This window comes from Siphateles boraxobius, unplaced genomic scaffold (assembly GCF_051911475.1).
Source record: "Siphateles boraxobius isolate OS27281-9 unplaced genomic scaffold, OSU_SipBor_1 9, whole genome shotgun sequence".
Taxonomy (NCBI): Eukaryota; Metazoa; Chordata; class Actinopteri; order Cypriniformes; family Leuciscidae; genus Siphateles; species Siphateles boraxobius.
Window position 1 is genome coordinate 29,712,643 of NW_027509219.1, and position 13,965 is coordinate 29,726,607.

General features: G+C 36.8%; 1 protein-coding gene across 2 annotated transcripts in view; it reads left to right on the forward strand.

Moving 5' to 3' along the window:
- Window positions 1-2,059: 2,059 nt before the first annotated feature.
- phf19 (PHD finger protein 19) overlaps window positions 2,060-13,965 on the forward strand; it is a 29,283-nt gene continuing 17,377 nt past the window's right edge. The window contains exons 1-7 of one of the 2 annotated variants that reach the window (XM_077224214.1): window positions 2,060-2,311; window positions 4,424-4,627; window positions 5,363-5,444; window positions 5,645-5,740; window positions 9,324-9,418; window positions 9,531-9,679; window positions 13,330-13,425. In XM_077224214.1, coding sequence (XP_077080329.1) covers window positions 4,448-4,627; window positions 5,363-5,444; window positions 5,645-5,740; window positions 9,324-9,418; window positions 9,531-9,679; window positions 13,330-13,425 — 698 coding nt within the window. In that variant the 5' untranslated portion in view covers window positions 2,060-2,311; window positions 4,424-4,447. Of the gene's footprint in view, window positions 2,368-4,423; window positions 4,628-5,362; window positions 5,445-5,644; window positions 5,741-9,323; window positions 9,419-9,530; window positions 9,680-13,329; window positions 13,426-13,965 lie in introns of both variants that reach the window. The other variant, XM_077224215.1, reaches the window with a different exon arrangement.

A 13,965-nucleotide genomic window follows, 5' to 3' on the forward strand; every position in this document is an offset into this window, starting at 1 on the left:
CACAGCGTTTTTTACATTAATTCAAAATTAAGGATAATTTCTGGCTTCAATATCTCGTGGAAAAGAGGTTTTCGCCATATCGTAAGATATTACGCAGTACTCGTTCTCGAGTACGTTAGTTTTAGTTAAAGGTACATATTACTTTTGGCCCTCTAGCGGTTTAAAAAGAACACTGCATGCACATTTTGTGGCTCTGCATGACTCCGGATGAAATGACCCTTCACAATACAAAATGCTTTACACTGAACTCTGTTACAGAGATACATAAAGCAATTTATCTGTTCAGTAAAATCTCTTACTCACCTGTTGAGTAATAAAAACGCCATCTCCGCATCGCTTTTACCACTTTTTAAATCCCTCAGTTCTCACCATCTCCGAAAAGCCAAGCTAATGTTGATCCCTGTTTTATTACGAGCTTTGTCGCGTTCTCTTTTTGCCAGCAGACTTTCCTCTGTTCGGCGTTTGTTTAAAATGGGTGATTCCCCAGAAGTTTGAGATTTAGGTGCTCCATGTCAACCTTTTTCGCTCGTTGTTCAACTAACTTATGTCACTACCATACATGAATTAAAGTAGTTGGAGCAACTTTGCTCTATTTACCATGATGAAAACCATCCCAACAGGTCTAAAATTTAAACACGTATAATAGGATTACCACAGTGAATCAGGGTAAGACAAAAACGTGTTTTGAAAGGAGTGATTTATTGACTCATTACATAGTTGTTACAAAGTTAGTGTACTAATAACCCTGAATAAATGTTCTTGCTTTGGTTGGTGCAAATCATAATATCATTCTACTTAATGGAAATGTACTTGTCTTGTATGTATTTCATACATTGATTAGCATCAAAACTTTGATATCTTTAGAAGTAGGAGAGTCATTCAGACTTGTGCATTGCCTCCTTAGGTTAGTATCAGATTAGCAGTTGAAAAGATGAAACGGATTTGTCAATTTTACATTTATTTAGCATTTTTTAAATGTATTTTCACTATGAAGATCCATTTTTTCTCACCAAATGCAGTGGCTTCTGTCCAAAATCAGCTTGTTTTTACTTGAAATGATTCTATAAAATTGTAGTATTTTTTTTTCATTCTTCAACATGTTACCTTCATGTTAACACTTACAGGAATGTGTGCAAAAAAAATCAACCTCGTCCTGCTTGTAAACAGTTTATAAAATTCCTGAAAGTAACTATTAGAACCCAACTTTGGAGAGAAACTAAACACAATCATTGTTCACAAAATCAAAGAAAAGAACAGGTGGTTTCTCAAAGTGATTACCGCACTTGAGAAGGGTTTGACACTTTGTACCATATGTACAAATCAACACTGCATCAAAAACAGTCTCTCTTGGTATTCAGCAGCCCCCGAGTTAGCATGGTTTTGTTTTTGCGACAAAAATTTTCATTTAGTCAGCTCACCTTGACCCTGTGATGTCTGCCTGAATCACAATGGCCGAATTTCACAGAAATCTAAGAATACTACTGTTATGCCAGCAAATACAAGCCATTATGTGTTAAAAATGTAACTGCATTGTGACAGTTGCAGTTGCACTTCCAGCAAACCTTTACTGATGCCAAGGGCATTTATGCTGACAGACAACTCACTCTCTCTGACACATCTCTCACATCCACTCATCAAAAATAAAACTATTACACTTTATAATAACTTTCAGAAATTACATTAACAAACATGTCATGCTCAAAATGTCAATTATTCAGATTCGTCTGTATAACTTTATATGAACCGATATAACTCTAATTTCTATATATTTTTAAATATACTATAAAAATAAAAATACATATCTATAACTTCATATAACTATGATTTAACATCTATCTGTCGCTCTATCCATCCATCTAACTATAATTTTTTAATATCTATCTATCTATCTATCTATCTATCTATCTATCTATCTATCTATCTATCTATCTATCTATCTATCTATCTATCTATCTATCTATCTATCTATCTATCTTTTCCGCTGTCATGTTGTAATATTACAGCATTTTTGTAATGGCTTTATTTAGTCATTGGATCAGAGCTTCTGTAGCCCCTCCTCGAGACCGCTGCTGTACTTCCTGTACGCGGATGATGATGATGATCGGGTTATGTTAATTACATAAAGCGTAAAAGCTTCGCGGGAAAAGGTGAAAAAATGGCGACGTGCACTGACTGCATTTCTGTGCCGCTTGTGCTGTAAAAACACCAGAAACTCCCTTAAACATCGCGAATGGGACATCGGGCTGCCAGAGGAGGAATATCTGCACTTTTTGGCGCGTTTTACCCGCGGGGCTGGATAGAAATCAAAGCGGTAATCTCAGCGCGAGATGTGTTTGAATGTGACCCGATTCAAAACCTGCAGCATTAGTGCGTAACAGTCACAGCTGTAACGTTAGTGATCTGACGAACTTATTCATGCATATGAAGGAGTAATACTGTGTTTTTGTGCATGTTATGTTTGATTACAGCCAGCATGACAACTTGTCTGAGTCCCTGAGAAAAGTTTTAGCAATGCGCAAGTTTTCCAGCATGCACTGATGATGTTGCATGTCTTCAAATGGGGAGTCAGTGCAAAGATTCATAGTTGGCTATGATTTATATACGCAACTGAGCTAATAGACTTTTTAGAAGTCGGCATGGCTGTAAAGTGACTTTTTTCAGCAGGCGTGCATGCTTTTAAAGTTGATACAATAGTTTTCTGTCACGAATAGAAAAGGCACGCATATTTTATTCTTACAGTTATAGCACGTTTGCAAATTGTGTGATTCTTGTCCGGCTGGTTTCGATTGATTTGAATATTAGAAGTAGAAGAAAACTGTACGAGATCATCACATCCTGACGATGAGTCAACTAGCTCAGTTTCTCTGCTGCCTTTTTAACTCATCATTGTTGAGACTTGAGTCAGGCAATATTCCCCATGTGCACAGTTGTGGTTGGACGAATCTATTTGCAGTTCTACAGAATTCCTGCAGGGTTGTCAAACCCACCGTATACTTCAGTAAATACTTAACTTACCTGGTGTACTGTAGGCTACATACTTGCACATTTTGAGGGATTTTTAAAATGCTTAACTTTGTTGGACCTGCTAAACATTTAAAGCTATAAACGTCTTCAAAATAACAGATAAATAAAATACTTAATATTAATATTAAATATAATACTTTTTGTTATACAATTAATCATATGTAATATATAATTTACTTAATATCATTCTTTTTAGATAACAAAAATGGCTTTAATGTGTTCGGCTTTTATAAATTTGTTTGGATAACACTCAAATATATTTGCTACTAGTAAGTGTTTTTCACCCACAGTATTGATTGCAACAAAGCAGGTATTTGATTCATCCATTTTGTCAACGTATGTTTTATCAACTATATGTATTATGTTTTAACTCCCTTAATTGTGTACCTTAAAAGTGAGTTGTTCAGTTTGTAGCACCTAAACCCAGAAGAGAATTTGTATTTCCAAGCTATTGGTTTCCTCAGGAATTTCCTATGGGTTTTTAAAATTGCATTCATGAGTAAAATAAGGTATTTGTTTGGCATTACTTTTGTTTTACAAAAAACATTTTTGACATTTTGAAAGACTTTTTTTTGTGAATATAAGTTACTATACAAGGACTATAGAAGCATGTAAACTTATCCCTGTGGTTGTTGTAGTCTGTAAATTGTTGGCTAATGACGTTTTTAAAAATGTGCACGAGCTGTAGCTAGTCGTTGGATGCAGAAGTCTTCTCAAGACTTCAGTAAATGATAAAATGAATAATGTGAATTATTATGAAACTCATATTATTATAAATTATAATATCAGTTAAAAAGACACATTTCTGGTTGGTAATTATTAAAGAGGCTGTGTAAAACAAATAATCTAGTGCATGATCCTCTTCTTAAAATCACAGCAGTAAGTGGAGAAATCTACACCTAGATGACTGTCTTTTTTAAAAGCTTTAAGTATGTGAGATGTGTCGTGCATTTAGACCAATAGTGCTCTGCATTTATGCTTATTGATTAATTGTACATATAAATCCTTAAACCCCCTTTTTCCATCTGTAAATAAATACTTTTGGGGTGAATATAGATTGTAAAACAACTGGCACAGAAACAGACGTCTTTGACAAGTACCTTTTCTGGGTGTTTTTTTCATAAATGCAACTGAACAGAAGTGGACAAAACCCCTTATTATGTCACTGTTTATCTTGGTTTCTTTGGGAGTTTTTATAGAGATAAGTGGACTCACTAAGGTTTCCATATTTAAATAATTTTTACAGAGAAAATACACTCAAAAATTCCAGTAGATAATGTTTATATGCAGTATGATGTAAGTATTTCCACTTTTGGTATCTCTGGGAAACATCACATGTGATAAACCTGATGTAATCTTTGTGTGTTTTTTTTCTTTGCATTTTACCACTGACCCACAGGAAGTGTAGGTTTCTACAGTCAGCATGTTGGAATCGGCCTGTCGGGACGGATATCTGACTGTCGGGTCGGATCTTCTAGAACCCAAGCACCTGCTTCCCAAGAAAGAGAAACCCTGCAGTGACCAGGAGACCAACTTGACCGTGGGGCAGTACGTTCTGTGCCGCTGGTCTGACGGCCTTTACTACCTGGGCAAAATCCAGAGAGTGAGTCGCTGATGCTCTGAGGGTTTATATAAACCTGAACTGAATGCACAGAACATCTCTGTTTTATTGCACACACTGTATATCCTCCTGGGACATAGCAATAAAAAATGTTGGAATTGAGTTGTTATAGTACTTGGAGGATTAAAAACATACAATTATTTTTTTTCTAAATATCAATGTCAAAAGATAACTAAGACTTTGCACAGTCTCTAAACTGATTTTTACCAACATTTATGTATATGATATTTGCTTTCTGATTTATTTCATAAATTGTGTAAATGATTAGAAAAATGTCATTATGTAAGTGTTTTGAGTGGCAACTTACAATGGAAAAATAGAATTTTTGAAAGAGAAAGAGCATTTTTGTGCCAAATAAAAAAAATAATGTTTTTATCCTGTTCAAGGCGAAGTCCTGATGTATCTTACAAAGGACATGTGTAAAAGAAATGAAAAAGAAAACCATACTGTGCTTTGAAAGCCCAGGATGTCAACTTTAAGATACACCAGATATATAAAACGGTGCCATGTGAAATTCCCAAAAATCAATGTTCCCTACTGAGGACAAAAATGAATTGCTGGGTCCCTGGAGGAAACATGCAAGAGATGTTCATGACCTGATAGCACATGCTCTTAATCATGAATAATTAATTTGGCAAAGATGTATTTATGGTTTTTTTTTACAGTCTTATGTTCGCATTTCAAAACACAAACGTTCCTCGTTCCATTTCCCAATAGGTGAGCACCTCAAAACAGAGTTGCTTTGTGACGTTTGAAGACAACTCCAAGTTCTGGGTGCTTTGGAAAGACATACAGCATGGTAAGAGGTCTGGGTGGAAATGCATTGTACAAACCCGGGGGTTTTAAATCGTTGGCTTTCTAAAGAAGCAACAATATTCATCAGCGAGCTAGAAAGAAGATATATTGTTCGATAATTCATTGTGTGATGTCTGTGTGACGCTATGGTATTAGCGCTTTGTGACGAAGTAACAAGCTTTATTCTCTCGCTCTCTCACACAGCTGGTGTCCCTGGGGAAGAACCAAAATGCTCAGTGTGTTCTGACATGTCTCTAGTTCCTGGTAATGAAATCCTTATCTGCGGGAAGTGTGGAATAGGTGAGTGTGGCAGACCTAGCTCTTCACGTAGCACACAAAACCTGGATATATCACAGGAAAAAGAGTGTTTTTGCTTTAAAAAAGTAAAGACTCATTTTGAAGAACTGTTGACTCAAAAACTTATTAGTAGGGCTGGCCTTCACTTTCTCTTTGCCTATTTGATGTTTATTTAAGCCATTTGTCGACTAATCACACGTTTATTAATTTATTTACTTAAATATATACTGTGGGTGGAATAAAGCCTATTCTGCACTCAAGCAAACACATAAAGCTTGCAAAGCACTGGCAAAAGTATTGATTATGAATTTGTCTGAAAAAATAGCAAGGAGACATTTTAATTATCTATTAACAAACTAGGGTTTTCTGTGTCAGCGTTAGCCTGGCTAAAGTCAAACCTTGTCTCATTGAGACGTGGGTCTGAGAACCACATGTTAATTTTTACGTATTTGAGGCGTGGTTTATGAATGCCCAGAGCCGTTTATTGGGTGCTACGAATGTCTATTAAATGCGCCTGTACGTAGCTCATAGCCAATCGTTTCAATTATACCAGATGATGTATGTAGAGCGACAGAAATTAGACGATGGAAGAAGACGATGGGTCAGAGATTTAACTAAACTACTTAGAACAATATCTAAGGCTGCATCGAAAGGTAACTTCGCGTCTGCTGCCATGTTGGATCCATAGGTATAAACAAACTGCTTCGGTATGTCGCATAGACGTCGTCATTGTCTTGCTGCTCCCTCCCTGTTCTGTGATTGGTCCACTCGCTGAGGCGAAAATCTGGTCCATGGAATCCAGACTGCCTAGCAGCGTGAATAAAATTGCGCTGCGCGCAAGGTAGCATGGGGAAACCCAGGCTATGTCAGCGTCGGCTGCAAAGATGAAGTTGACGATGCTGACTCGCCATTTCCACAGTCTAGTGGACTCACCTTTAGAGAGGAATGCACCTTTCATACGGATTACATAAGCAGAGATTATTTTCAACCGCAAAATGTTTTGAAATGGGTTTGTTTAAAAATAGACATTTCAAGCTTTCTATAGATATATTTCTTATGTCTGTGAGGAAAGTAGCATATACGCTGAGTTTCGGTTCATTTTTGTAGAACCTTTACAGTTTCGAATGATGTATTGCTGAATTTGTTTTTGCTGTTATCAGGAAAAAATGCAAGTTACATACAATGTTACGGTTTAACTGGTGACTGGTTTAAGTTGTGATGCCAGATGTGAACACTCGACCGCATATTCGTCAATTCTGAAAGCCTGTGCAATACGTCCATTACAATTAACAATTAGCATCAGTATTGTTATTACTCATCGTACTTGGGATTTGGGATTTGAGTTTTCAAATCATCATTCATATATTATTTACACCTAAAAGTTGACCTTTAGCAGATATACAAATTTAAATCTACATTCCTTCTCTTCCTGGAAAACATCACAACTTTATTATTACTAGTTATGATCATAGACTGTAAAAAAAAATGGACGACGCACCTTCACTTTATACCATTGTAGTAAGTGAAGCCGCCAGTGTCCCAATAAGGCGCTGACATCTTGAGTCTCGAGTCTGCGCATTTGTGAACTTGGAGCCCAAATCTGCGCAGTAGTGAGCGTGAAGTGGAGCCGTGATATTAAGGTCCCGCCCTCACTCCCTCCAGAATCGGTTAATGCAGTTTACTGCAGAACAACTTATTTTGTCTGTGTGAAATAAGCAGTTATGGAATGAATTAAAGTTAAAGCTCCAAACTCCTCCTCCCGAAGATCCAGAAAAAATTCTGTTGGTGCCTCAGTGACTACTTCACTCAGAGAAGCTGTCAATCATGAGGTCATACCGCCGTTTTTATAGCATCAAATAACTAACTTGAAGTTACATCAGCGTGATAAAAACTGCCAAAAATGACAGAAACTATCTTTGGAAATAAAAAATGTGAAGTGAATAATCTCCAAGTACTCGCATCAGTACTTGGAGAGGGCGGGATTTATGACCAATACTTCCCTTTTCAGGACTCGTGTGGTACGCTTGGTTATGATGATGATTATGATGATGATGATTATTATTATCATTATTATAATTTTGTGGGATTGCTGGGGGGCTGATGGATTTTGTTGGTGTCAGACATCTAGCTTTTTTTTCCTTTTTTTTATTACAGTTTTTTGTTATTATTATCTTTAATAATAATAATAATAACACTTTATTATGGTAAATTAATATACTGCAGTACATCTAAAATAATAATAATAATAATTTAATATTTTATGTAGATTTGGGTGGCATGGCAGGGTGGCTGATGGTTATTCTGTTGGTCAACCACCTAGCATACACCCAAAACATCCTACCAACTACACAGCCACATCCTGGCAACCACCCACAACAGCTAAAAATGGTAGAGGTGATCAAGGGTGTAACCATTTAACTCTGAGGGGACCAAACAATTATTATTATTATTTTTTACATCACAAAAATTATGCTATATTAAAGGGGCATTCGACAACTATTTCAACTTAATAAAACCGTTTAGAAATCATTTGGATGGTTTAATAACCGGTTCTGGTGAGAATGGTGACTTTCCCTGCTCCCCCCAGCGTTCCTAGGCGGAAAACCAACCTTGCAACATGGAGCCTAACGTCCCTGTATGTTGGAAATAGGAAGTCTCGTGAGAAGTGAGAACAAGCGAGAAACACAAACTGCTTTACGGCAATTCGACATTAACACACACGCCGCCCTCAATGTGTATGATGTATTACCCACCTCGGTAGACATGGCTCCACACGATAAAGTTGGCCAGCTCCGATAATAACAAATGCACATGAGCAGCGGTAGAAAGGGGGAGGAGGATGCCGCAAGTGAGTTTTTTTACAACACTGTTGTGAAATATACGCCTCACAGCTGTAGGGAGAGCTCGTTGAGAAAACATGCTACAACAAAAGTGAAAATCAGCAAAGAAATAGCTAGAGTTGCTGAATACCCCTTTAAAAAAAAAGTTGAGTAGTTTTACAATTTACGTTTAGCTGTGAACCGTAAAGCCCGGCTACTTTGATTTGATTGGTCAAATCTTTTGGTGGGGGGTGATCAAATCAAATATTGCAGTTTGACGATCTTAATTTTCAATGTCAAGGCTAGTTATATCTCTAGTTACTTCTGCATGATCATGCAGCACTCACGTTGTCTTCAGAAAATGTAGAAATCTAGTTATATAATTGTTGCTATGACTTCTTGCATGATGTAATTGCTGGGGAACTCTTCTGCCTGTGGATAAAACTGATTAGCATGTACTTGTGATAATGTATTTTAAAAGAATGGAGTGGAAAATGTGGTGCAATTTGCATTATAAATGCTGTAGGATCTACAATGTAAATAGAGAACTATTCTGGGTGTCTTTGATGACTAAGGGGGTTCGGTAAGACTGCACTACATTAATGACTCGCTGGGGACGCAGAAGTGGCTCTCTGAAGTCTTAAGGATTAGTGTCGACTTCAGCTCTGCTGTTCATATTTACACATCTGATTGGGTATGAGTAGATTTTTTTTTTTCGCGCTAATATTTGTCCTCCATCCTTCCACATGCTTGCCTTGCATCTTCAGGCTATCACCAGCTCTGCCACTTGCCCCCAGTGGAGAGCTCAGCTGACCTGCCCCCATGGTTCTGCAGGAAGTGCATTTTTGCCTTAGCTGTGAGAGTAAGTCCTTCATATATCAGTGTGTACACTATATTCTCTTTCTGTTTCCATATAAATGAATGGGGATCAGGGAAAGTATGTTGCAGACGTGTGTGTTTCATGTGTGTGGCAGAAAGGGGGAGCTCTGAAAAAAGGGCCAATCTCCAAAGCGCTACAGGCCATGAAGCAGGTGCTGACCTATAATCCAGAGGAGCTGGAGTGGGACTCTTTGCATCGTACGAACCATCAGCAGTGCTACTGTTACTGCGAAGGACCCGGAGAGTGAGTCTGCCTCGTCTCTTCTCGTTCCGGTCGTTTTGCTGTCTTCTTTCTTTCCCTGCTAGAGGTCTAGGCATTATGAAAACACTGAATGGATGTCAGATAGTTAAACATGAGTTATACATTTTTGCCTGGTTTCACAGACAAGGCTTAAGCCTAGTCCCAGACTAAAAGCCTAGTCCCAGGCTGTGTTAACTGAAAGCAACTTGTACTGGAATCTAAATAAATGTCAGTGCCATTGTTTTTGAACTTGTCAAGATGCACACCAGTAATGTTTTTTTCTTTTTCCTAAGGCAAATATATTTATAAAAGCTACTTAATTGCCCTAATTGAACTAAGGCTTAATCGTGGCTTAATCTAAGCCATGTCTGTGAGACCAGGCCACTATGTTTGACAATAATGACTATAACCTCCAGAGCAGTGTTCATACCTACAAATTAGTCGCTTTTCTGCTAAATTCTACGTTTTGAATCAAAAATGTTGTACGTGCGAATTGTATAGATCCGAAGAGATTTTTCTTTTGCAAACACAGTAAACCTCAAAAGAATCGAAAATGGGCTAATTTCCCATAGACTGGAGTGAGACCATAGACGTCTCTCTTGTTGCTGCGATCTTTTGTGGCGTGACAGATCGCTGTATCCCTTCAGTTCAAGCGAGGCGGCAACATGGAGCACATGTGAACCAATCATCTCTTCCGCTTTACTAGTTACAACACAAAATAAACATGAATGAACATCAGAAGGTTGAGTTTTTGAAGTTGTCCTACCTATTTTGTAAAAAGGAAGACAACAGCCTTTTTTCTGTTTTGTCTAGTCAGGTAACAACAATTTCAAAAAAAATATTTTGCCTTTCTAGATCAAGTATACAAATTGTTATAATTTTGTGTTTGAAATATTAAATGCACCCAGTATATGTGAAAACTATGACAGAAATTCAAAATGTCTGTTTTTTCTACACGTCCCCTCCACCTGTGTGCACGTCTCATCAGCTCTGGGGCGCTGGAGAAATGATGGGTCTGTGGAGCAGCTTAGCCAATTGCTCATTCAAGTTATGAATATTTGACATAAACTGTAGCCAATCAGCAAGCTCAAATCTAGTCTGATATGGGTGATTATTTTCACTATCAGGCAGCAGGCTAGCGATAAAGGGAAGCAGTGCGCGCAAGGCTTCTCTCGTAGCTGGTACACTAGAAAGGCCTGGCTAGCTGGGTGTGGTCATGCTAATGCCTTATTTTGCTTTCCGTAATTACTTTTTAAAACAACGGGGACAGATCCAGCATGGACACTTACTGGAGTGAGGGATATGAAACACCTTTCTGCTGAAGTAATGAAACAGTTTGAATTTCAATTTCAAATGCAAATGGAAAGTTTGTGCAATATGTTCGTTTTTGTGTAAGAATGCCTCAACCTTTAAATATTGTTATTAAATAATAACTGACTTTTTTACAGAGCACTGGTATCCTGTAGTCTGTGTTAAATTGTGTTTGGGTGGTTATTAATAATAATAGTAATAATAATAATATTTTTTCTTTATGTAGCACCTTTCCAACACCCAAGGTCGCTTTACAAAGATACTGTAGGTTAATGAATAGAACAAAATAAACATCAACATCAAAGCACAATACACATACCAAGGACAGAAAGTAATATACTGAGGTCACTTTAGCTTAGTTAAGGTTAGGTTAAAAGATACAAACAAAGAGGGATTCAAACAAATAACATCTCCATAACAAGGTAGCATTTACAGACTGAGCTGAAGAGTAATCTTCAGAGAAAAATGTGTTTTGTAAGAGGTTTTTGAAGGAGAGAAGTGTGGATGCTTGACGGATGTCTTGAGGAAGAGCATTCCACAATGCTAAAAGACCTGGCTCCCATGATTACCAGACTATTGAAACTGTCTGAATATGGCACAGCCCCACCTACAATATTTTTCACCAGCCGCCACTGAAATAAGTTAAGCTAAAAATGAAAATGCAGTCAATGCACCAAATGTTTCATTAATTAGACTGATATGGTTTGTTTGCACATTTCAGTGAAATGCAGGAAAAAACAGTGAGGAAAGCATGACAAATGCACTCACACACCTTTGCCTTGTGTGCTCGGTTGCTGTCTGCTTACTCAGCGCATATCATTTCGATCAAAACAAAAATGCATGTGTTATGCAACAAACAGCAGAACAGGGACTTTCAAAGGGTTTCTGAAAAATATAGACTACTTGATTTGTAGCAGTGGTCATCTGATTATTATATCACAGTCTGCCACACTGTTCAGCATCAGCTCTAGATGTGCGCTGTGCCACTGGATTAACTGAAACTATATAAGTTATACATCTTATGCTTTACTTATTAATGACAAGAACAGTGTTGTTACTGTTAACTACTTAAACTGAAACAATGAAAAATAATTGTCTTTCATTGAAATAAAGCTTAAATAAAATAAAATATAAATATTAGATGAAAAACTTAAACAAAAAATAGACAAACATTTGAAATGTTGCCTTAGCAACTAACTCAAATGAAATACGTTTGAGCTGAAGTACTAAAATTACTAAAACTAAAATTGATCTAAAAAAATTAAATAGAAATAGAAATATACTAATAAAAATTACAAATAAACTAATGAATAGATATAAACTAATAAAAATGACAAAAGCACAGCAACTTAAACTTTAATTGAATTGAAAACTGAAAATAATTAAGCGAATAATAAAATTAATGAATACCTCGATTCCTCAAGGGGCAATTTTTTTAACATTTTAGTTAAAAAAGTTAAATTCATGCACTTTGAGAGTTCAAAATTAAGAGCTACAACCCATATTCAGTGTGCAACTTGAACAAAGTCTGTGCATTTTGCAATTCTTTCAATACTGGAAGAATCAGTCGTTTTGAACAAATCTCTTGAATGAATGATTCAATGACAAATACATTTTTAACATTCACTTGTCGCCACCTACTGGTGAAACGATATAATTGATATAATCGTTATTAGCAGCACTAAGTTACTTTCAAAGGGTGATTGGTCTATTATGATCGCCACCGTAGAAATCAGTGTTTATATCCGAAGTATAAACTTTTATCCCAGAAATTCTGTGAAAAATTGAATATTTACAACACAAAAACAATGATATTGTGTGGTTGAAAAGACGGTGTGTGAAGCTGTTTCATACATATACATGAGAACTGCTTTCTCTGGATCAGCAGCAGCTCAAACACGGATTTGAATGTTCTTGTGTGATTCTGTCAAATGTTTAATAGACACAGGCAAATTGTTGTCATTTAGGAATGAGATCACCTGGGTGTTTTAATCGAGATCGCAATCTTTTACTGATTAATTGTGCAGCTCTATTACTCGTGCTTGGTCAATATAAGTGGTATTGGTGCGTCCCTACACATGTATTGTAGTTCACACTCCAGCTTCAAGAAACATCCATTTAATGTTGTGCTACTGGTTTTTTCTATTGCTGCTGTTCTATAGACACACCATTTGAATGGAAAAAAAGAGATCTGAGCATCACTCCATCATATCACCCCCTTAGTTTTGCTTGTTCTTTTTTTAGTTTACCTTGAAATGTAATTGGTCTGTTTAGGTCTTCGTGCTTTGTGTCTGATAAGAAACAATCGACAGTTCATTTCTTATTCTCGATTTTCCCATCAGGTGGTACCTGAAAATGCTGCAATGTTTTCGCTGCGAGCAGTGGTTTCATGAGGCGTGTACGCAGTGCCTTCAGGAGTCCATGATGTTTGGAGATAGGTATGTACAGAGCTATTTATCACAGACTTTACCACAACAAAAGAACTTGCATCTTTGCATCAATACTCTGCCATCCTTCAGTATTGATTTCTCATATTTTTACTCAAATCAATGAATTTTCCTGAAAAACAATTGGCTTTAGATCATTAAAGCAATGCTTTCAGTGATTCTACCATGGCCGAAGGGTATTTTTAGGCAGAACTTGGAAGTAGAGTGCCTAAAACCTGCCTGAAATCACTGTAATGCACAACCTCATGTGGCATATTCGTTTTATAAAACAGCAACAACATTAATATGAATAAATAAATATTTAAATTACCGAAGTATTTAAATAATCAAAGTAAACAATTCTTAAAGCAAAAATCTCTCATGTAAATCTGAGTTTTGGTTGAACCATCTGCACTCATGGTGAGCAACACATTTTTCTGGTTGCATGGTTTAATTAAATGAAATAATGAAATCTCATTGGTCGAAAATCCAGCTCCACATAGCTGTAAACCTCTGATTAGCTGTGATTGCGTCATGCAGCTGTTTCACGTT